The sequence below is a fragment of the Acipenser ruthenus genome, chromosome 19, assembly GCF_902713425.1.
Source record: "Acipenser ruthenus chromosome 19, fAciRut3.2 maternal haplotype, whole genome shotgun sequence".
Taxonomy (NCBI): Eukaryota; Metazoa; Chordata; class Actinopteri; order Acipenseriformes; family Acipenseridae; genus Acipenser; species Acipenser ruthenus.
In genome coordinates this window covers 27,338,798-27,360,905 of record NC_081207.1, presented here as the reverse complement: position 1 = coordinate 27,360,905, position 22,108 = coordinate 27,338,798, and the positions used below count along the sequence as shown (strand labels likewise).

Genomic DNA, 22,108 nt, shown 5'->3' with positions numbered 1-22,108 from the left:
ATAGCATATAATAAATAAAGTCCACCCTTGCCAACCTTTGGATAGTCTGGGAGTGCTCAAAGAAAGCAGTTCTTAGGCAAAGTGTACAGTATATTTAGCTTTAGTCAGTTCATGTTTTAAAGCCTCCAAATGCATTACATTGTTTTGTTACATACTGCACACACTTTGTATGCATATTCACCACATTTGAATCCTTAGGAATGCTCACACCTTCCCATAGCTCTAAACCCTGCTCACACTTTCTGAACTTTGAAGGAATTTGGTTGGACTGGTTGATGCGGCCCTGTGCAGAACTGGTTGCTCAGTTTCAATGTGCACACCTCCTGGCTCGGTATGATTCAGGACTTGATCTAAATTGTGTTAAAGTAAAATCCAAAACAAACAACTATGCATTCTGGTCTGATGAAAGCAACTGCCGCTGTAACCAAAGCCCCAATGTTGGAGGCTGTGTGGTCCAGTGGTTAACGAAAAGGGCTTGTAACCAGAAGGTCCCCGGTTCAAATCCCACCTCAGCCACTGACTCATTGTGTGACCCTGAGAAAGTAACTTAACCTCCTTGTGCTCTGTCTTTCGGGTGAGACGTAGTTGTAAGTGACTCTGCAGCTGATGCATAGTTCACACACCCTAGTCTCTTTAAGTCGCCTTGGATAAAGGTGTCTGCTAAATAAACAAATAGTAATATCTTTTAATTAATAACCTAACCCAAAACTTGAACCATATCCTAGCACATTTTGACAGGGTAAAGGGGTCTATTTAGAAGGAAGTGCAATGTCAAAGGGAGATTTTCAGAGATGAATAAAATAATTTCAGTGGTATAAAACTAACAAGGAACTACAAAAAAAAATGTCATTGTTAATTCCTATTTAATTTGCACTTGCTTCAAAATAGGGCTTGTAATGTTGATCACAACCTGTCATTTCTTTTCTTCACAACTGGTAACTCTTCCTCTGTTTACTAGTCAGGTTTGATAAGGATACATGGTGGTGAGTTCCTCATTTCACCGCTACCTCAGCGTCTGGCAGTGGAACACAACTACACCTCCCTCCCCGGGCATCACCCGCATGTGCTGTACAAGCGATCGGCTGAGCATACCATCCATCGCAGGCCAGCAGACAGCAGCTCCTACCAGGGTCACCATTACCTGCCCCACGGCCACCTTCACAAGAGAGACTACCTGCACGGGAAGTACCAGAGACAGCACTTCTGTGGACGGCGCAAGAAATGTATGTAAGGGAACTTTTCTCTCTTAACTGTTTTGAATACAACAGAAACTGCATTGGAGGGCATTAGACCATCAACCCTTATTACATTTTTTGGGGTATGCTTGTAAACGATGTTATGAAATGCAGTTTTAAACTTTTTTTTTCATTACAAATCACACAGATTTGCTTTATAAATACAAATCTAACTATTCTAATAAATACTGTACAGCTGTGGCCAAAAGTTTTGCATCACCCTATAGAATTAACTAATTCTGCTTCATAAAGTCAATATAAAACCTGTTTCTTTGATTACATTATGTTAAATAAAAGATCAAAATTATGTTCATATTGTTTTTTTTTTCTTTTTTTAAAATTATGTCTTAATCCTAAAATTCTTGGGGATGCTAAACTTTTGGCCATAGCTGTACACTTTGAATGGAAGCCCTAGAAATGGATCCAGATTGAACTTGTGTGCAATAAATGATTGTGAATATTTCCTGCCCTTTCATCAGCAGCAGCCCTCTTATCAGGGATGGTTCTGGTAATGAATATTATTGTTCTTGACACTTTTCCAAAGCACACTTCTCTGGCTTCCCTCTGCAGACACTCCTAAACCTCCTGCGGGGGACCTCCACATAGCGCCTGATGAGTACGAGCAACAGAGCAGAGCCAAACGCTCTCCTCTCAACCCCCGCAAGCCAACGGGGCTGAACGTGGAGACCCTGGTGGTGGCTGACCGGAAAATGGTGGAAAAACACGGCAAAGAGAACATTACGACATACGTCCTCACAGTCATGAACATGGTCAGTCACCTGATGTTAACTAGTGGTGTAGCTGCCTGATTTTAAATGTGTATTTGTTATATTAATATTTACCAGAGCATTTAGTACAGATATTTTGGATATTTGTCGATATTCATATTAATTCATTAACTGTTGTAAGGTATTAGGGTAGGTATATTTTTTGTTAATTAAATAAACACTATCTACAAAAAATAAAATGTCAGTACTGTTGTTCATTTAGTTTAACCTTCTGTTTTGAGGGAGACATTCCTCTATTAAGTTTATATTATTCTGGGGTTCAGTGCAAACCCAGAGGAGTAAAACAAATGGAACGGTAATTTCTTATGGAAAAATAAATAAAATAAAGAATTCCATTGTAATAAGAATCATTTTTAATCAATTGTAATAAGAATCATTTTTGCTTCCATGTAGTACTGAATTGAAATTAATTAGCCCTAAAAACCTGGTAATATAATCTCTACAGGTTTCCAGTTTGTTCAAAGACGGCACCATTGGAAAAGATATCAACATTGTGGTTGTCAGTCTTCTTCTCCTAGAACAAGATCCAGTAAGTTGCTTTTAAATATCCTTTGTAACATTTCCTCAGTGTTAATATTTTTGGTCAACACACACTATTGTCTTGTATTGGACGTGTGCAGGTGGGCTTGTCAATAAGCCACCACGCAGACCTGTCCTTGAACAGCTTTTGCCAGTGGCAGTCTGGCCTGATTGGGAAGAATGGGAAGCGTCATGACCATGCTGTGCTGCTCACTGGACTGGATATCTGCTCCTGGAAAAATGAGCCTTGCGACACACTTGGTAAGGAAACATGGTGTATTGCTCTGACTATAATTCCATTGTGTTTTCATTTCCACAGTGTTATTTCTACTAAATTTCATGCATGTGAAGGAAAATGCTCTTGGTACTGTCAGTGCGGTCTCTCTTAATGATCTAATTCACCCCCCAGGGACGATTTATTGATCCACATATTAACATTAACAATCAATACAGTTAAATGACCAGGTGTATACATTTTTAGATCTACCACTGTTTAGATCATTCAAATAGCATCGCTTAAAGACTCTCTTTATTGGTACTTTTTATGTTATTGTACATACAATTATGTACTGCACTTGTCCTGGATTTCCCCAATTGTAATATCAGCACAAGATCTGTATTTATTTATACAAATGTGTTTTCTTTATTTCTGCAGGTTTTGCTCCTATAAGCGGGATGTGCAGTAAATACCGTAGCTGTACTATAAATGAAGACACAGGGCTTGGCTTGGCTTTTACCATTGCACATGAATCGGGGCACAAGTATATCACTTAATTAACTTCTTCATTAAATGTTGCATCTGTGAGTTCAATCAGCAAATTGTTATTCACAGGTATAGTATGTTATGCAGTGAAATGGATTTCCCGGTTGCAGTTAGACTTGTCGAAAGCAAGTCTACATAGCTGTTTACATTAAACAAGTTAAGAGTTGGCATTTGTGTCTGTCTGTTAATGGAATAGAATTTGGAATTGACAGGACTAGGGAGGGAATGAACACTACAGCAAAGGATACACTTTCTGCACTCTAAAAGCATAAGGCATACATAACTATATCAACAGGTACTTTATATTGACTCCTATGTGCAGAATAAAGAGCATTATCTTTCTTTAGTGATAGATTTACAGGTCCAAATATTAACCTTACATGACAGTGGATAAAAAGACTACCTGTGTTATGTTATCTGATCCAAAACCAACATGTTGGGATGCCCCTTTACGATGTTAAAATGATCAAGTCAAAACGGATGTCATAAAGCCTTTAGATATGAGCAGTTGTGAGCCATTAGTAACCTAAAATAGACTTAGCATCCATTTTACTCATATAGCATCCTAAAGCATGCTGCACCTGTTTACATGGCAAGGCTCTGTGTTGGATCCTTTGTTGGTCCTAACTGCCCTGGTTAATTGACACCGAATGAAAGACTGTTGACCGGGACTTTCTTGCTTAGTTAAGACAAGTTTAAGAGACAGCAGTTTTCTGGTTGATCCCATAGCTCTTATTGTGAAGTGACAGGTGCTTGCAGAGACACATTGTAGCATCTGAAATAATATTGGTATCCATACACAACACAGGGATATGTGGGAACAGATAGAAACATGTTTATCTTATCATTTTGAGAATCTGGGATTTACAATATACACCCACAACTCTTAAGTCATGAAATCTGAAGACAACAGTTTATATGGCATTTGTTAAATGTTGGTGTACTTTAGTTTTTGTTTTATAATTATATACCATGTATAATATGTTGTAAAAAGTAGTTTGTATATTAAAGATAAAAAGCTATCTTCACAACTTTTCTCCTTAACTAAAAATTATGCATGCAAAGGCTAGATAATTAAGTATTTTACTACTGGATTCCATGCTTATTGAAAACAAAAGGCTCTGTAATGTTCGGGAACTTCACTTTGAACTTGAACAAGTGTTGAAAAGGCTTGTTTATCGAGCTCCGGCCCTTAAGTAACATGTATCTAAATGAGCCTCATTCATGTTTTCGGAGGTCTAGATCAAGGTTTACTCCTTAAATGTAATCGCTCTAAAACATCTTAAGTTTAATGTTACTCTGATAAATGAGATTTGTAGGAATTATGCAGAGAAGACTTTGTCCTAATTTAGACTGACAGTTTTTATGTGTAACAATAATCCATTGACACAAAGGGGGTCCCTGTTTTCATGTCTTGTTAGTTAGCTGGCATGTCAGAGAAGTCAAACGGCACTGTGGACTATGAGTAAGCATTGCACTTGATCTGTTGCATAAGGAATTGTGAGATTTTATAAAAAAATATTTGCAACACACACATTACCAACACAATAACATTCATAATTTGAATGCATTGGGGATTAGAATCACAGAGTGTATTTATATCTGTGGTGTATGCTGCTAAATTAAATGAACTGCATTAATTTATTATTAATTTTGACACTACACAAAGCAAACACATTCTCCTCACTTTCAGTAGGTCTGTGGTAATCATGTAGGAACCTCCTGAGCATGTTGTTGGCCATCTCTTCCTGCTCTGTCATGTCTTGTAAAGCTCTACCACCCCTGTATGTTCCAGTTTCGGTATGATCCATGACGGTGAGGGGAACGTATGTAAGAAGGCTGAAGGGAACATAATGTCCCCGACCTTGGCTGGAAACAACGGCGTCTTCTCTTGGTCTGCCTGTAGCCGCCAGTATCTCAACAGGTTCCTCAGGTAGGCCCAATCCAGAATGGACTGCTTTCTTCAGGTTATTATTGCACTAAATTTACCAAACACCAAAACATTCTTCCAAAAAGGGACCAAGCAAAAGGATTCCACCATAACTATGTTTCTTTTTCCAGGCTGTAAGTTTCAAACCGGTGAAAATCCATTGTAGGTTTTGCTTGTGCATGATTGAACCAAACAGTTTCTCTTTTAAATATGCAGTATGTTTTTTCACAGTACAGCTCAAGCTTCTTGTCTTGTTGATGAGCCGAAGCAAGTTGGACAGTATAGATACCCGGACAAGCTCCCAGGGCAGCTGTATGATGCTGACACACAGTGCAAATGGCAGTTTGGCTCAAAGGCAAAACTCTGCAATCTGGACTTTGTAAAGGTACCTACTTTCAACATCTATGACCAAAGGCTTTCTTCTCTAAAAATGTGAACTTTATTATAGTTCAAAATAACATTTGATAAATCATGTCAACTTTTTATTCAAATCTAATAACCAGTATCAGAAGGCAACAAGGGTTTAAAAAAGAATACATCATAGTGAGCCACAGCACTCAAAGCAGGACAAAGCAGCATAAAGACAAGCCACTACTGCTCAAACCTACAACATGCATTAGAAGAGTAGAATAAGGGGTGAGTAAGCATAAGCACTGGCAACTCAGTTTCGTAGTGGTTGTGTGACAAAAATGAGCAAGGTACAGTGGGCTGCACACTTCTATGCATTTATCAACATTCTAATTCAAATGCTAACGCCAATACTCAGGGCTGAAGGGAACACAAGCTTGGGAAAACAAAAATTCTGCCAGGTCCAAATTCAGTAATAGCCAATACAGTATATCCCTAACCCTTTGCCTCCACATTCTGAATTGCAGCTTTAGTCTTTGTGATTTAAGCAATTGCATGAATGACACAACTTCATAATTAAAGAGATTTTCACTGTCTCACAACAGCAGTTTGTGTTGGGATTCAGACTGTATAGTCTAAGTAGAAGAGGACTAATTGGCCATGCATTCTTATGAACTCACTGCATGAACCAAGCAGCCTCTCCAGCGTTAGATTAGCGCTCAGTGGGACTGGCTTTGAAAACTGACTTTTGTTGCCAATCGGGCGGGGTATCCACGGCATGGATTGAAGCTTTTCCTCTTAGATTATTAAAGAGACATTTATTTTGAAAAAGATTAACATTTAATAGATGTTGCGAATTTGCCAGATTTATTTCTAGTTCTTTTTAAACACCAACTGTAGACATAACAGCAGTTCTACTGTGATGTCTGAGAGAACCTGTGTGCCTTCTGTATCAGAATGTGTCTTTAACAAATGGCAGAAGTTCTGTATTTAGACATTCCTCCAGACAAGCAGCTAAAACAAATAACAGCTCTACAGGGTAGGCCATCTCAAGATGCGTGCATGCTTTTAAAGGCATCAAGACCTGGGCTGTCAAATAGTGACAGTGACATAGTGAAAACTGTCTAACAGGATGAATGTAAATACTATTTAGAATTTTTTTTAATCTATTCTTATATCTTGCCAAATCTTTTTGTCATTATTAATTACGCAAAAATGTTATTATGGTGGGAAAAAGTATGAATCCCAGATTAAATTGGAAAGTTTTTGTTTTTTGTTTTGTTTTTGTTATATTGTATTAAAATACCCTGGGAACATTTAAGCATGGCTGTTTAATTGGATGATCTGAGAAGCTGGTTGAAATCCAAAGCAAAGTAGTTGTGTTCATCTCTAATTTATATCTGGATTGCAACTAAGCTGTAATAATTTACAGACCCCCAATTAACAGTTCACATCTAGTCAAAACATAAACCACCATGGAGTTCAGAATTGCCATTATATAAGGACATTTTCTTTTGTTTTCCTACTAAACCCCAATGTTGTCATCATATACCTGTATATTTGCAGTGTTTCATTGTTTCCTGTTGCTCTGTATAATATCTCTATCTATTGGTACTTATAAACTGGTGTTTTTAGTGTTTTGTTCAAATACATATTTTAACAGCAGCTTCTGGAAGACGTTTTGACATTAAGGACAACTGTAAAGCATAGCTTGGACCAACTATTTGATGATTCACTTCTTTGTATCTTTTAGGATATCTGTAAGTCACTCTGGTGCCATAGAACAGGCAACAGGTGTGAAACTAAGTTTATGCCAGCAGCAGAAGGGACCATCTGTGGACAAAACATGGTGAGTTATACATACAGTATATATTTAGGAAAACTAACTCCCAGTGGGAGGTCCTTCTAGGAAAGAGCTGCATAATCTATAGTCTGACCACTAACTACACAAATTAATTAGATAAAAAAGGGAAAAAAACAAATATAAAATAATCAAGAGCAATCCAAGGGAAAAAAAAAATGCTCTAAAGAATGCTGCTTTTGTATTTGGCAGAAATAAAGTCTTAATCACCCAGATTTAATGGCTAGCACCCAAAGCCAGGCAGATTATGATCTCTGACGGGAAAGCTGCTGTTAGCTGATATTGACACCCGCTTTCTGCTCTTGTTTTGATAGTGGTGTCGGAGAGGCCTGTGCGTGAAGTTCGGGGATCATGGGCCCAAAGCTGTCCACGGTCAGTGGTCCCAGTGGTCAGAGTGGTCTGAGTGCTCGAGAACCTGTGGAAGGGGAGTAACATACCGTGAGAGACACTGCAATAGTCCAAAGTAAGTGGATATCTGGAACTGTGTCCTAACATTTTTTTTTATAGTTGATGCATCTCTCTTTAGAAATTCAACAGTACACACATTTTTGTTGCAGTTATTAAAAATGAGCTCATATGACTTTTTTTATGGCAATCCAAACAAAATGCCACCTGTGCTGTTTTGAGATGTGTGGTTTTGCTATTCCAGCAAGGGCACCTTGTGGGAGCTTTCTAGAAATTCACATACTGTGTAAAAGACTATTCTTTATAAATGTCTTTAAGTAATTAAAGAAAAAAAAAACATTATGAATAAGGCTGGAGTTTGAGTTAACTAATGCAGGTGTTCATTGGCAGCAGAGAAACTGCTCTGCTGAGTCAGCCAAAACAAATTAGAAATGACAGATGATAACATTTAACTGGCTTGCAAGTTACCAACAGTACTGTAATGTCCTGTGGACCACTCCTTTATGGTGTGAAAGGCTTTCAGGACTTACCTTCACCTACAGTTGCTCATCCCAGCTACAGTATGTTGGGTACAATGAACCAGAAAAACATAGCAATGTGAGCCCACGGAAACAAGTGCTGCTAACAGTGCTTGGCCTATAAACCTGTGTTAGCTCAAAGAGGATTATAGAACAGCAGTATTACACCACAGATGTGGAGTGGTATAGCTTCAATATCAAGTTTGAACTATAGTTGGAAAACCCTGGGCATAAAACTCTTGGTCTAGGTTCAATAAAGTGGCTTTCTAGAAAATATTGGTCTTCAGGATCCAAATTAAATTGATCTGTTTTACATACCCTGGAGAAATTATTTTCTTTTCAACCATTCTAACCTGTCTTGACTACAAACTACATTGAGAGCAGGGCAAGTGGGATATAAATGCAGTAGGCAAGGGGAATACAGTTATACCTATCCTTTCTGTCTTCATCCCATAAAATGTCTGTGGCTATTTCTGCTATAATGGTTTAAATAATTTTCTGTGCCAGGATTGAGGAATCTCCCTTGCTGCCACAAATTATCAGCTTGCCAGGATGTATTAAATGACCTTTACATCTCTTCCACTTGAGGCCAAATCAATTTGTTCTACTGATTAATGACAGCAATAATATTGCTTCACTGCACTTCTGATGGAATCCTGGTCAGATCCAGTTTCTTAGAAATCCAGACTAGCTGAGATTGTCAGTGCTTTACTCATTATTCATCAATTTACTCATTATTCATCAATGGTACTACGTTTAGGGTCCTCATTCAAAAAATAGGGATCCTTATGCACCGATCGTGTCTGTCTGTCACTCTCTACCTGGTGAACACCATAGCTGCATTGATTTTGCAGCAAACTCTTATAAAACTCAGGGACTGAAAACAGGGTTAAGTATGTAAAGTTAGATATCTAACAAAAAGCTGTTGTAGATCAGCAAGTAATCAAGTTCAGAGTTTCAAATTTAAATCTGCCAACACCATAACACAGTGAACCTGCAGGTGCCATCTTTTGGGTGTAAAAGTTAGAAACTTTCAGCTTGGAAGACAATGAGGATAAAGACAAATCAGCCTGTGCCCTAGCATGTAAACAAGGTTTCTTAGGACACAGGCATGCATCCCAAAGAATGTGCCTTATGTGATTTAATCCTTAACAGGTGCTGATGAACCTAACTTGTTTTCACAGTGTAAGCGTCAATCACTTTTTGGAAGCTGGGAAGTGTATCACAGATTAAACATGGCTGAAACTTGCGGCGTGATCAGACCAGGATGTTGAGGAAGAAACCTGCAATGCTCTTCTTTTCAAAATAAATAAAAGCATTTCAATTAATTCCACATAAAGCACTTGGCAGGGTATGCCTATTTATCTAAAGAAGTTAACACCATATAGAAAGGTTCTTTATATTCATATTCATAGCTAAACATAACCATTTACATTAATACCAAAAAGTTGGCTCTGTACATCATCTTTTATTAGTAGGAATAATAATACTAATAATAGTCGAGTAATATTGGGAAGAGAGAGAGAGAGAGAGAGAGAGAGAGAGAGAGAGAGAGAGAGAGAGAGAGTTAGTATTAACCAATGTTATAGATTGCAGTTTTAATTATTTCGACAAGAGTTGATTGAAACCAAGAATTTAAAAGGAATCCTCAGCTGTTAAACAGTTAAAGCAGTAAACTATTGCTATTATTTAACAGCTGTGTAACATAAAGCATTACCATGTTCCAGTTTACTGTATTTGTACTGTCCAGCGGTAGTGTTCTGACCACAGTAACATTGTTTTCAGTTGTGGTAGAATACATCACATAACATTTGTCAGATAGCCAATATAATCCCAATGTGGGCAAAATCTCGAGTTAGGCAAGTATTGAATAACCCAACAAGACATGACATAATATCGTAAAGCAGTAGCTTCTATGCAAAGCAAGCTGATAAAGAGTCGGGCGATGGGCAGCAATAGATTTAATCCTGTCTTTTTCACTGTGTTGTAGTTTTATTTCAAGCAGTGGATAATTAAGGTGGTTTTAAGTCCTTTTGGCCAAACATCTCTTCCATTACAGAAAGTTTTGCTGCCTGTCTGGTAAAATATCTTTGTTAGAAAATATGAAAGTCACGAACGGTGTTAGAAGTTCTGATCTGTAACTGGTATCATAGAGGAGGCGGGCATCATTGTCTACATGGAATGCTTTTGGAACCCTAACCATGTGAGAGGAGAGAGGCAACAGTAACTGAGAAGTACACTCCTAGGGTGGTCTTGCAAAATGACTCTAGCACAGCGTTTCTCAACCGTTGGGCCGCGGCCCACTGGTGGTCCTTGACACACAAGGTAATGGGCCGCGGGCAGACCGGGAAAGTGAAACCGACAGTCCTAGCACACTCACATACATTCTGATTTTTTTTTTTTTTTTTAATTATGCTGAAAATAATTAAAATAGATCCAAAAAAGAAAGTACAGAGAATAAAAGTATCTCCAGGCCATTTTAATAAAACATGAATCTTTTTTTTTTAAAACTACAGTACTAGTTCTTAACACAACAGCATAGTGACATTTTAGCATCTTTTCCCATGGTTACTTTTGAGGAACATTTTATACTTAAAATAAATAAATAAAACATTAATTTAGTTTCAAATCACCCAAACAACAATTCCATACAAACAAAAAAGCGTACGATTTTAATTTTTTTTTTTTTTTTTTTTTTACTGTACTGTCATTTGAACTTTACTGTTTGTGTAAGCCACTGTAAGACCCCGGAATGGCAACATTTGGGTTTTGGACCCATTCTCAGTAGATCCTGTTGCGTTAGACGTTGCCCTCTCAGCCTTGGAAACCAAGCTGATGGAACTATCAGCTGACAGCAGCCTAAAACTCCAGTTTTCAAAAGCTGACTTAGCTACTTTTTGGATTTCAGTGGGAAGTGAATACCCAGCACTATCACAGAGGGCAGTCAAGTTTCTTTTGCCGTTCACCACCACTTACCTGTGTGAGTCAGGGTTTTCAACTGTGACTGTCACAAAGATTAAATTTAGAAATATGCTCCATACAACTTTAATGGCCACGCTAAGAGTCAGTCTCCAATTGCGCCAAGACTGGATCACATAATTGACCAGAAGCAAGCACAAGTGTCTCACTAACTGCTGGTAGGTAGCTATAAAAATATATATTTTAGTTATTGTGAGGATTTACAAACTAACTTATTGTACAATTCGATTTAGTTCAAAATATTAACTCCTTATATAACACCATTCTTTATTCTTCAATGCACAAAGAAGCACACAGTTATATAATATACTAGCTGTGACACCACTGCCTGAAGTGCAGCGTGGTCTGGATCCTGTAAGCAGAGCACTGGCCAGAGTTCTTTGCTTTGGGGTTATACAGCGGAAGTATGCCTAGAATGCTTTAATTTGAGAAACAAAGGTTACATGCTCTACAGAGGAATTTAATTGATATAGTATCTGTAAAATCAAGTTAAAGCACCACTGTAGACTGGAGGATATTGCTATGTATAACTTGGAGTTTTTTCCAGGATACTTGTATAAATGGAAGAAAAAAATGTGAGAGGAACTGGCACGTGCTGTAAACCATAATCCTTATTAAAGAGCATGCTGTGACTATTATACTTTACAGAATTATCATTTTTTCTTTTTTATTGCGTCTCCCTACTATGCATTTGCCATGGTTTTAATAATTAATTACTATTTTTTACTGTATGCTTTATTACACTTTTGTAAACTTTTTCCAGGGAATATTCACACGCATGTACTGTATATAATGTACATTTAAAACATTTTAAAAAAAATTCTATACTGCTTTGTCCCTAGGCCACAATATGGCGGGGAGTTCTGCCAAGGTTCCACTCGCTTATACCAGCTGTGTAATATCAATGCCTGCCAGCCCAACAGTGTGGACTTCCGGGCACAGCAGTGTGCTGAATACAATAGCAAGCCCTTCAGGGGCTGGTACTACAAATGGAAACCCTACACAAAAGTAGAAGGTACAGTCACTTTATAATACCTACTTCTACAGTATGCATGTGTGTGTGTTTACATGCGTTTATAAATTACAGAAAGTCTTTCATCACGTAGATTTTACGTTATACAATGCCAGTTATGGAGATTATTCACTATTTAAAAACACAAAAACACAGTTATGATGTTTTGCTTTTACTATGGTTAGGGAACAACAACAAAAAAGTTACAAGCATCTGTGATGCAAAGAGCCTTTTGTCGTTCTTATGTATGAAAAGCATAGTTTTCTGTAATATTATTCATACTTCACAGTAACAAATATTTATATAGTATGGATTCTATTAAACATTAACATGTTGGTTCATAGCAACAATAATTTAATACATGTTTTTTTTTTATTATTATTATTATCAAGATGCCTAGTTCTTAAGTTCTAAAAAGCATATTTGTTAAAAGTAAGCTGATGAAACATGTAGTAGCCTGTCTTCACAGAGAGTGAGTTAATAGGCTATTAAAAAGCCTTGGGGACAACTCCAAGAATTATTTTTCTAGGTTAATAATTATCCCATTTGGAGCAGACAGCATGATGTACAAAACTATACACTTTTTTATTTTAACGATGAAAATGTTCACCTAACCAGTTGCATTGATTTTTAATAGTACATTATGTAGTGAGTTAGCAGATGCCGTATGCAGCAACATACAGTGGTGTTCAAAAGAACTTTCACCTTGTGGTTTCAGATACTCAATCAACAATTTATCTGATTCTACTGTTACTTTCAATAGCATAACGTTCAATGACAATAAATATTTTTTTTTTACCATTTGTACAAAAGCATCACTGGGATTTAGAGTTACTGTTGGTTTGACTGAGGCATCAAGAGATAAAGAGTCTTGCCCCGCAGTAACTGAGCACTTAAGCGTTGAGCATGGATTCAAATCCTGGATTTTTTGGCTTAGATTTGTCAGTTTATCTCTTGGACCCCATGGCCTCTCGCTCAAATGCACAGAATCCTGAAGGGTTTTGATCAGTACAAACAATAACCTAAACACTGCATAGTGATCATGCTGAATGTACCAGAATAGTGTAACAGAGAGTTAAAGCATGTGGTGTAAACAAAATAATTCCAGTAAATCTTACCTAATATATATTGCTGTCATTTCATTGGTCTCAGATATTCCTATATATTTTAGAATAGTAAGTGGCAAACATTTAGAATGTAGAAATATATATATATATATATATATATATATAAATGCTCAGGAAGTCATTGCCTAAGAAAAGAATACATTTAGAATTGTTTTACCTACAAGGACTTGCATTCCCAGAATGATTACTACCTTTTAAGATGTCTATATATTTATATATATATATATATATATATACAGTACTGTATGAGCATAAATAGCCATTCAACAGTATATATACATATAGTGTCTGGGTCCTTTTTTATTTATTTATTTATTTTTACTAAACTTGTCACTTTGTTTTTATTAATTAACATCAGTACAGTATATGCTCCTGTTTCAAATGCTGTCATTTAAATAAAAAATTGTCAGCTTTAGGCCAAAGGAGTAGAAACTGGTGCTAAAAATCTGAAGGGAGAAATATATTGGGATTTTTTTTTTGGTTTGTTTTACTTTTCCTAATGTCAGTACTTTATAACAGAACCAGTATTACCCATTTAGCATTAGCTTTGCCTTAATTTAATACACCCTCCCCATAGTAGGGGATAAAATAGCAAAAACCGAACATGGTAATGCTCAGCTCATTAACTATGGCAATGTGAACCTGTGTACAGCCAAAAATGTACAAGTCACCCATTGCAGACCCCAGCTGAATGGCTCAAGCAATGGAGCTGCACTTGATTTGGCAGGGAGGTGATGCATGGAAATGAAAATACACCTGGTATAACCAAAATACCTGGGGTATACTGCCCCGAGCGCAAAAAAAACATCAAGAGACACCCAACATGACTGAGTACATACCAAATGAGTTAGCCAAATCACCATATGTCCATAAGTACAAGGTAGTAACTGAAGTGTTATGTTTACATAGTATTGCAGTTTACATGCAATGTTCTCCTCAAGTTCATTTTTAAAAAGTATTTCTAGCTATTTGTGGAGAAACAATGATGTGCTATTGCTATTGGTGGAAATTCAGACAACATTTTGTATTGAGACATTCTAGTGCATAGGTGTACGTTATACAGTAGGAATCACAATCCACAGGAGTATAGCATATAGATTTTGTTTGGCTGTTGGGGCAAATCTGAACCTATACCTCTTAGTTCCTGTCAGATGACATCACACATTACTTTTTTGATCATACCAGGCTTTAGAAGAACACCCTTATTTCATAGGTTATCCTTGGTTATGTAAAATAAATAAATAAATAAATAAATAAATAAATAATAATAATCATCTTTTTTTTCTTTTTAGTGGAAGACATTTGTAAACTGTATTGCATAGCAGAAGACTTTGAATTCTTCTTTGCAATGTCGAGCAAAGTTAAGGATGGGACCTCTTGCTCTGATGACATGCACAATGTGTGCATTGATGGGATCTGTGAGGTACAGTAAACCACAGCTTCTTCAGATATCTTGTATTGCTGTTGTTTCATGCATGTGCACAAGTATATATTGTTTAATTACATAAGCAGTGGCCAATGGAATAAAGACAGCTGGATGCCTGCTGAGCCAAATAACATTCTGTATATAAATAGTGTTACTTTAAATAATTAAACAAAATGAATCGAAAACTTGCCGTACTTCTCAGGAAATGCGTTGCTATGCAGTTCTGATTTAGTAAAGTTGCGCTGCCAAAAGGACGTTCTTTTGCTGTTTCACGATGTATTTGCATGACAACGTCACACAGTCATGAATGTAGAGTCGATTTATTAGTGCATGTAAACCAAGCCAATGTGGTCTAAAAATGTTCATCTTTTAAAAATCACAAAATATTCTGTCATTTCCATCACAAAACACATAGACACATGTTAGCGTTCTAACAAGTAGTCATACCTGTCAATCCAATTAATGAACAGTTGTTTTGATGGAAATGATACATTATGTATTAATATTTCTGTTCTGTAACATAATTTATTGTCAGCAGCTTAGAAGAATGGCTTTTTTTGTAGCGTTAGGGTCAAATATCTTAGCAAAAACACTTTATGTGACGTAAACACTGTGCCAGTTCCATGGTGTGTTTACTAAAACTTCAGTATATAGGACTGTAGCAGGAGATGTCAACACTTTGGCTGGTCTCACATCACTGCCAGATCACAGCAATGGGTGGTGGGGGGGGGGGGGGGGGGGGGGGGGGGGCAGTAAATTAACCCTAGCTGTGTGCTGTCTAGATCTGAGCAGGTATAGTTAATATTAGCAATAATACCCCCATTGAGGCTGTCCTTCACATATTGTAGAAATAAAGCTTTTCATAAATATTTCTACACATGGAGCTTGAAAATGGGTAAACTGATAGTGCATATCCTATTTTTATTATAGTAATCCTTTACATTTTGACAACCGTACACTGTGCACGCGTCTTAACTTGTTTTAAATATCTGTTTCAGCCAGTAGGATGTGACCAGGTTCTGGGTTCAAAAGCTGCACTAGATGCCTGTGGCGTTTGTAAGGGGGATAACTCGACATGCACATTCTTTAAAGGGCAGTACCTCCAGCAGCACAGAGCGAATGGTAAGTTAGAAATGAGTTACAGGACTGGATGGAAAGCTCAAAGAATGTTTGTAATGTTAAGTGCAAATCCATTTCTATTATTTAGAGTTTGTTTATAATTATATCATGCTCACTCACTATAAGCACTGCTGAGTTCATACTTCAGTTCATCTTCCTAGATGGACCAACACATAAATGCAAATCTTGTCTTCCCGTCACAGGCTTCCAGTATTACAAAGGGTTGAGTTCAAGATCCCCCATACAAAAAGAGGACATGCCCCAGAGCTCAGTGCTTTACTTGATCTGATCTAGTCATGTGGTCATAATCATATGGCTATGAAGTATATATCAGGGGAAACATGCTGTAATTAGAAAACACTTGTTCACAATTGTGAAGCTGGAGATTCATTCTGACGTTTGTTTTATATGGGGCTTTTTTATTGTGATCAGATGACATGAATTGAGTTGCAGATTCTATTAGCCTACAGGCGAGTCCTCATCTTATATTTATACTGTAAGCTGAGACAAACTTGTCTGGAATATCAAAACTTTACCTCATAGTTTAGAGACATATATCTACATCTCTTCTTTGGTTGATATCCCATATGGGTTATTACGCAAGTGTGGCAATGCGCCCCGCCCCTGTGTGCATTTGTGTGTTATGTGTTGTCTGTTGCGTGTGTAAATGTTGGTGTATAGATTGGTACACGGGATATAAACGGGTCTGTGTTTCACGTGTGTTTAAAAAGTGTAGATTTGTATTTAGGCACGAGGAGAGCACAAATCACTTCACGTGCTGGTTAAATGTAATATGTGAGCACGGGGTTGCACGTAATTAATTCACGTGCTGGGATTCAAGTGAATAATTAATTAGTAATTGAATCCCAGCACAATAGTATATAGAGACACGTAGCACTCAGTCGGGGTTGGGTGTTCGGAAGAGGAGAACGGGTGAGAGAGAGAGAGAGGAGTAAAAGTAAAGTAAAATCGTAAAGATAAGTGTTTGTACTCACCGTGTTTGTTTGTCTCCGTGCACCGTTTGTTAAGTGTTTAGTCCGTTTTGTATGTCTATTTATTTTGGCGTGTAGTGCCGTGTCCCGTGTTTTTGTGTTTAAAACCTTTTATTTTCTGTTTATTAAATGCTGAGCGCGATCACGCGCCCAGCTTATACCAAACCACATCTCTCTGTTTATTTATTTCCTGGCTCTGGTCTGACACCACCCACTCCGGCCGTCTTTGTGACAGCAAGGCATAACAATTTCCTGTGGTATACTGAAGTGTATTAGAAAACCTTCATTCACCAATCAGAAAGCTCCACTGGCAGGCACTATCCCAGGGTAGATAACCGCAGAACATTCTGACATTAATGTCCTAGAATCTGCCATTGTATGGATATAGCATAGATGAAATATGGCAAATCATTGCATAAGCAAAGCAAATATTTGCAGTTTACATTTACCTTGGTAAACTTATAAGCGGGGTCACTTCACAAATCCCCAAAACTATGTGTTCACCTTTTTTAAAGTAATAGCTTTGTGAAATAAATGGTTTGTAAAGCCTTTAAAATGATCGTTGAAAAATGCATCGAACCAGAGACAATCAGTCAAAGAACAAACCAGCTAGGCCCTCATCTTAACCTCAAAGCTGGGATCCTTAGAACTCTTTCTTTTTTTTTTTTTTAAGGACGATATCCTTCCTTCAGTGCCGCTGCCTGATGTTAAGAACTTAAAAAGTTTTGTCTCCCTTTTGTTTCTCCAGAGTATTATTCAGTAGTCACAATTCCAGCAGGAGTCCGCAGCATCCGAGTGCATGAGATGGAAATCTCCACCAGTTATCTGGCGGTCCGTAGCTTGAAGAAGAAATACTATCTGACAGGAGACTGGACAGTTGATTGGCCGGGACAATTCCCCTTTGCTGGGACCGTGTTTGACTATCAACGCTCCTTTAACCGACCAGAAAGCCTGTATGCGGCAGGTCCAACTAATGAGACGCTGGTCTTTGAAGTAAGATTTCCTCTGTTCATTCCATCACTGATGTCCATTACAAAATTAGCAGTGACAAATTTGGCAAAATGCTCTAGCTCTCAGTCAGATTAAAAGGTTCCATGAAGAATTGAAAGGAGTAATGCTACTATTCAGGATTAATTGTAGTGCAGTTCTGCTACATCAGAGGGCCTTTCATCAGTCAGGGGTTTCAGCAGGGTGAGCCTTCAATCAGGGCTGAATCTGTCGGGTAAATAGAAGCAGTGTAAAGGTTGGAATATACTATACAGTACCAGCAACATACTCAAACAGAAGACTCTTTTATTTGGCACTTCTGTAACAGCAGATTTCTTCATTTTATAAGGGTGTGCAGGAGATAGAGGTTTTATGAATGAAATATGTAAGAAAGATTCTATTATACAATGAAACATGACCTAATCCGAAGTATAGATGTGCAAATTATGTTGTTCCTGATAGATTTTCCTTCTTTATTCATGTGATCTTGCACATAATAATCAATATGTACTCCCTAAAATGTAGCAATCCGAACAAACCACTTTACTGCTGGAGAATCCTCAAAACGTAAATCTTATTGGAGGCTGCATTGCTAACAGTGCCACTGTAAACAATGCCAATTACCTCTTTCTAATGGTTCCAGATAAAGTCATGTTAGGGAGTAGAAAGCAAACCAGGTGAGATGTATATGTTGTGTTAATCACCATGGCCACGTAGAAAAGTGATCTTTTAAAAAGGTGCTGCCAAAAATCCCTGTGGCTGTGTCTCGCCTCCTGCTAAAGTGAAAACAAGGTTTAAACCAATAAATATAGTTAAAATGTCAGGACGAAATCCCTGGAATGCCTTTGTCATCCTTGTTCATGTAATTTGAAGAGAGTGCTCCCAGTCATTGAAATGCTTGTGTAGACTTTATGACCAAGAGACAAGCTTAGTAGGCATGCCCTTTATTGCTTTCAGGTCCCTGCAAGATACTCTGGGATAAAATTGGCTTAATCACACAGTGCAAAGTATTGAGATTTAGTTTATACTATAGTTGTCTAGTTAAAAAAAAAAAATTACCGGTACAGCTGTAAGAACACACTGTCTACTTTTCTGTCCATGGTTATATATCCATACACAGCTGTATAGAGGCAGATATAGTAGCTTTTGTTTCCCCTATTTTTATTTATTGTTTCAGGTGAACTACATTTTTAGCACTCAGATCCCTTAAAAGGTTGTTTTCTGTATCTTAGTACAGTTGCTATCTATGGTAGGGGTCATTTGATAACTTCAGACTGCCAATAGACTGGTAGTTCATATTCAGCTGAAAATTATAAACCCTTTCACATTTATTATTTTATGTTTGCACTGGGCGCTTTGAAACTCAGATCTCTCTCTCTCTCTCTCTCTCTCTCTATATATATATATATATATATTCATTCCTCAACTAACCTGTAACATATGCTGTATATAGTTTAATAGTAACTAATAGTACTAATCATAAAACAAAATATTCTGCTTTCTAACTTTCTAATTTGTGCAGCTGTTTGGTGCTATAAGATATTGGGATTTCATAAGAACCTTCACAAATATTTCAAACAGTGTGGCTGGTAAGTCCTGGGTCAAACAGAAATTTGATCCAGAATATGGAAATTCTTTCTGTTGCATTTATCTTACCTGCAACCCGGGTTAACAGCCAGGAAACCAAAAGTCAGGGATACAGCTGGTTTGGTGAATTTATTATCTTTGTTTGAAAGGATAATTCGGAGTGAAAAGGGTACTTATTTGTGCAGGAGAGTTCAGTTTACCCATTGTTTTAACATTTGTGCCCTGAGCGAAAGCTGTGCGGTCTTTAACATGGGAATATCTGGCAGGATTCAACTGCAGCGGTTATTGCAACTTAAGAAGCCGTAAATTGTATAGCTCGAGGCCTGAGGTCAGGACTTCCTGAGTGTTGTGTCTGAAGTCAGGTGGCTGGTGTGTTCAAGGTAGACATTAAACAATCCTGCTCAAGGAGCTGGAAGTGTTTGAGGACCTATCGGGCAGCTGTAAATTTGGACTGAATTGTTGACTGGCTGAAAACAAATGGAATGTTTCCAGTTTTGTAGATTGTGAAGCACCAGGGGTTTGTCTAAATGTTTGCAGGTTGATAGTTTGCCATTCTTTCTTTTTTTCCCTGTTCATTTTTATTTTATTTATTTATTCTTTTTGATAATATCTTTTGCATTGATTTTAAACTATATGTGTTGTTTTTTTACTTAAAGTACAACAATTATTTAAAGGCTGATGAATTTACAGGAATCTAAAAATAAACGAGTACCAGACTTTCAACATTGACTTTCTCTAGTGATCTGGCCATATATAATCTGGTTCTTCACCAGATGAGACTGACTGACACATTACAATGCAATCCTCATGTGTAACAAGTGTAGAATATGAAGCAGTTTACTTATGCCAATACAAAAGATGTTTGGATTAGTTTCAGTCACTCTGTGCTCTTCCGGCTATACACTCTTTCCAGATCTCAGTCTTGTTGATTCTGCTTGCATTGAGTTCGTAAACAGATTAGGATCCTATTAACGTTAGAGCGACTGGATGATTTAAATCAAAATATCAATGACTTGGGAGATTACAATGGGGATACTCGCTAACTGCTTTTCCACCCTTAAATCTTCTGTGACTTCCTCCAAGGCTGAAATTGGAAACACCAGTTACATTTTAATGGCTACATTGCAAGTACAATTTAGTATAGTTTGTACTGCTTGATGCATTATAAAAAAAAAATAAAAAAAAACTTTGTTGAATCTGATACTGTTTTAATACTGCTCGTAACTTTTTAGCTTATAGACAGGTTTTGCTACATGTTGCATCAGCATCAGGGAAGGAAAAACAAGGCTTTAAAATCAATGTTCTTACATCCTATACATGTGAGCAACAGTCTCTCTTTCGTTGTGTTAAAACATATGTTGATGCAATGCCGTAGATCAAAAACATTACAGGTCTACTGTTTCTTCCTGCTATCTATTAACTTAGCAGCTGGACCCTTCTGTACATATATCGACAGCACAGTGATTAAGTTCCAAAGAGTTGTATTTTAAGATATCATTATATCTTTAACTAAATAATTATAAAAAGCATATAAAGAACCAAAAGATATTCAACACAAGAAAAAAATGGGACAAGTGATAATGTTGCTGGTGTGTTCCCATCATCACTAGAAAGTTGCAGATTTCTAATCATGCTGTAGAACCAGATTGGATTACAAACCAAAGGAAGATTAAAGGGCAATGCTACACAAGTTCAAAATGATGGGTTAAATCACAACATTGGTGTGTAGAGAGCCAGATTACAGTATAAGACCATTTTAATATAACAATGCTTTTCATCAGACAGGATTTTTTTCTGATTTTGAACGGTGCTGCTGATACTGTTTGAAACTACTGTATATAGTGTACAAATGAACAAAAAGTAATCCTAAAGCAAATTTACCTTTCATCTTAAATAATGTATATGTGGTTGTATTACAATTGATGTCAGGCATGACATATTTAAGCCTGCTTACTGTATACCTGTATGCCTTTGATTGGATAATACAATAAGATTGGACTGTATGTGGAAACATTACTGTCACCCCCCTGACGTTTCTATTTTTATTTCATTAATTTTTTTGTAGGCCATGAGACACAACCTCTGCTTAAATATATAATCATTATTGAGCCCACTTTCAACTGTTCAACTGTGTATGCATTACTCCAACATTCTTCATATTTTAAAGCCTTTTAACTCAAGGCTTTTACGTGGGAACAGAGTCACACCCTGGGGTTTGATATTGTTCTCTGGTGATCCAGAGACCTGTGGAATAGCTTTTTTACTTTACTTCTCATTACAGATACTTCTGCAAGGCAAGAACCCTGGCATTGCCTGGGAATACACCCTACCCAAGAGCCTGAACGACAGCAAGACCACAGCTATGAAACACAACTACACCTGGGTGGCCGTCAGATCAGATTGCTCAGCCTCATGTGCTGGAGGTGAGTAACATCCCCACCAGCAAAAATAACTATTTGTTCACATAGAATGAAAAGAGACACCAAGCTACTCAAAGCACCTTAGTCTGATT

The 22,108-nt window shown here is 37.3% G+C and overlaps 1 protein-coding gene across 1 annotated transcript in view; it reads left to right on the top strand.

Moving 5' to 3' along the window:
- The window catches only part of LOC117424716 (A disintegrin and metalloproteinase with thrombospondin motifs 18-like), a 49,124-nt gene that overhangs the window by 12,915 nt on the left and 14,101 nt on the right, over positions 1–22,108 (top strand). The window contains exons 4-17 of the mRNA XM_034041380.3: positions 959–1,223; positions 1,806–2,005; positions 2,469–2,552; positions 2,644–2,803; positions 3,198–3,303; positions 5,101–5,238; positions 5,467–5,620; positions 7,337–7,432; positions 7,759–7,907; positions 12,189–12,361; positions 14,778–14,908; positions 15,910–16,033; positions 17,771–18,015; positions 21,878–22,019. Of these exons, the coding sequence (XP_033897271.3) occupies positions 959–1,223; positions 1,806–2,005; positions 2,469–2,552; positions 2,644–2,803; positions 3,198–3,303; positions 5,101–5,238; positions 5,467–5,620; positions 7,337–7,432; positions 7,759–7,907; positions 12,189–12,361; positions 14,778–14,908; positions 15,910–16,033; positions 17,771–18,015; positions 21,878–22,019 (2,167 nt within the window). The remainder of the gene's footprint in view (positions 1–958; positions 1,224–1,805; positions 2,006–2,468; positions 2,553–2,643; positions 2,804–3,197; positions 3,304–5,100; positions 5,239–5,466; positions 5,621–7,336; positions 7,433–7,758; positions 7,908–12,188; positions 12,362–14,777; positions 14,909–15,909; positions 16,034–17,770; positions 18,016–21,877; positions 22,020–22,108) is intronic.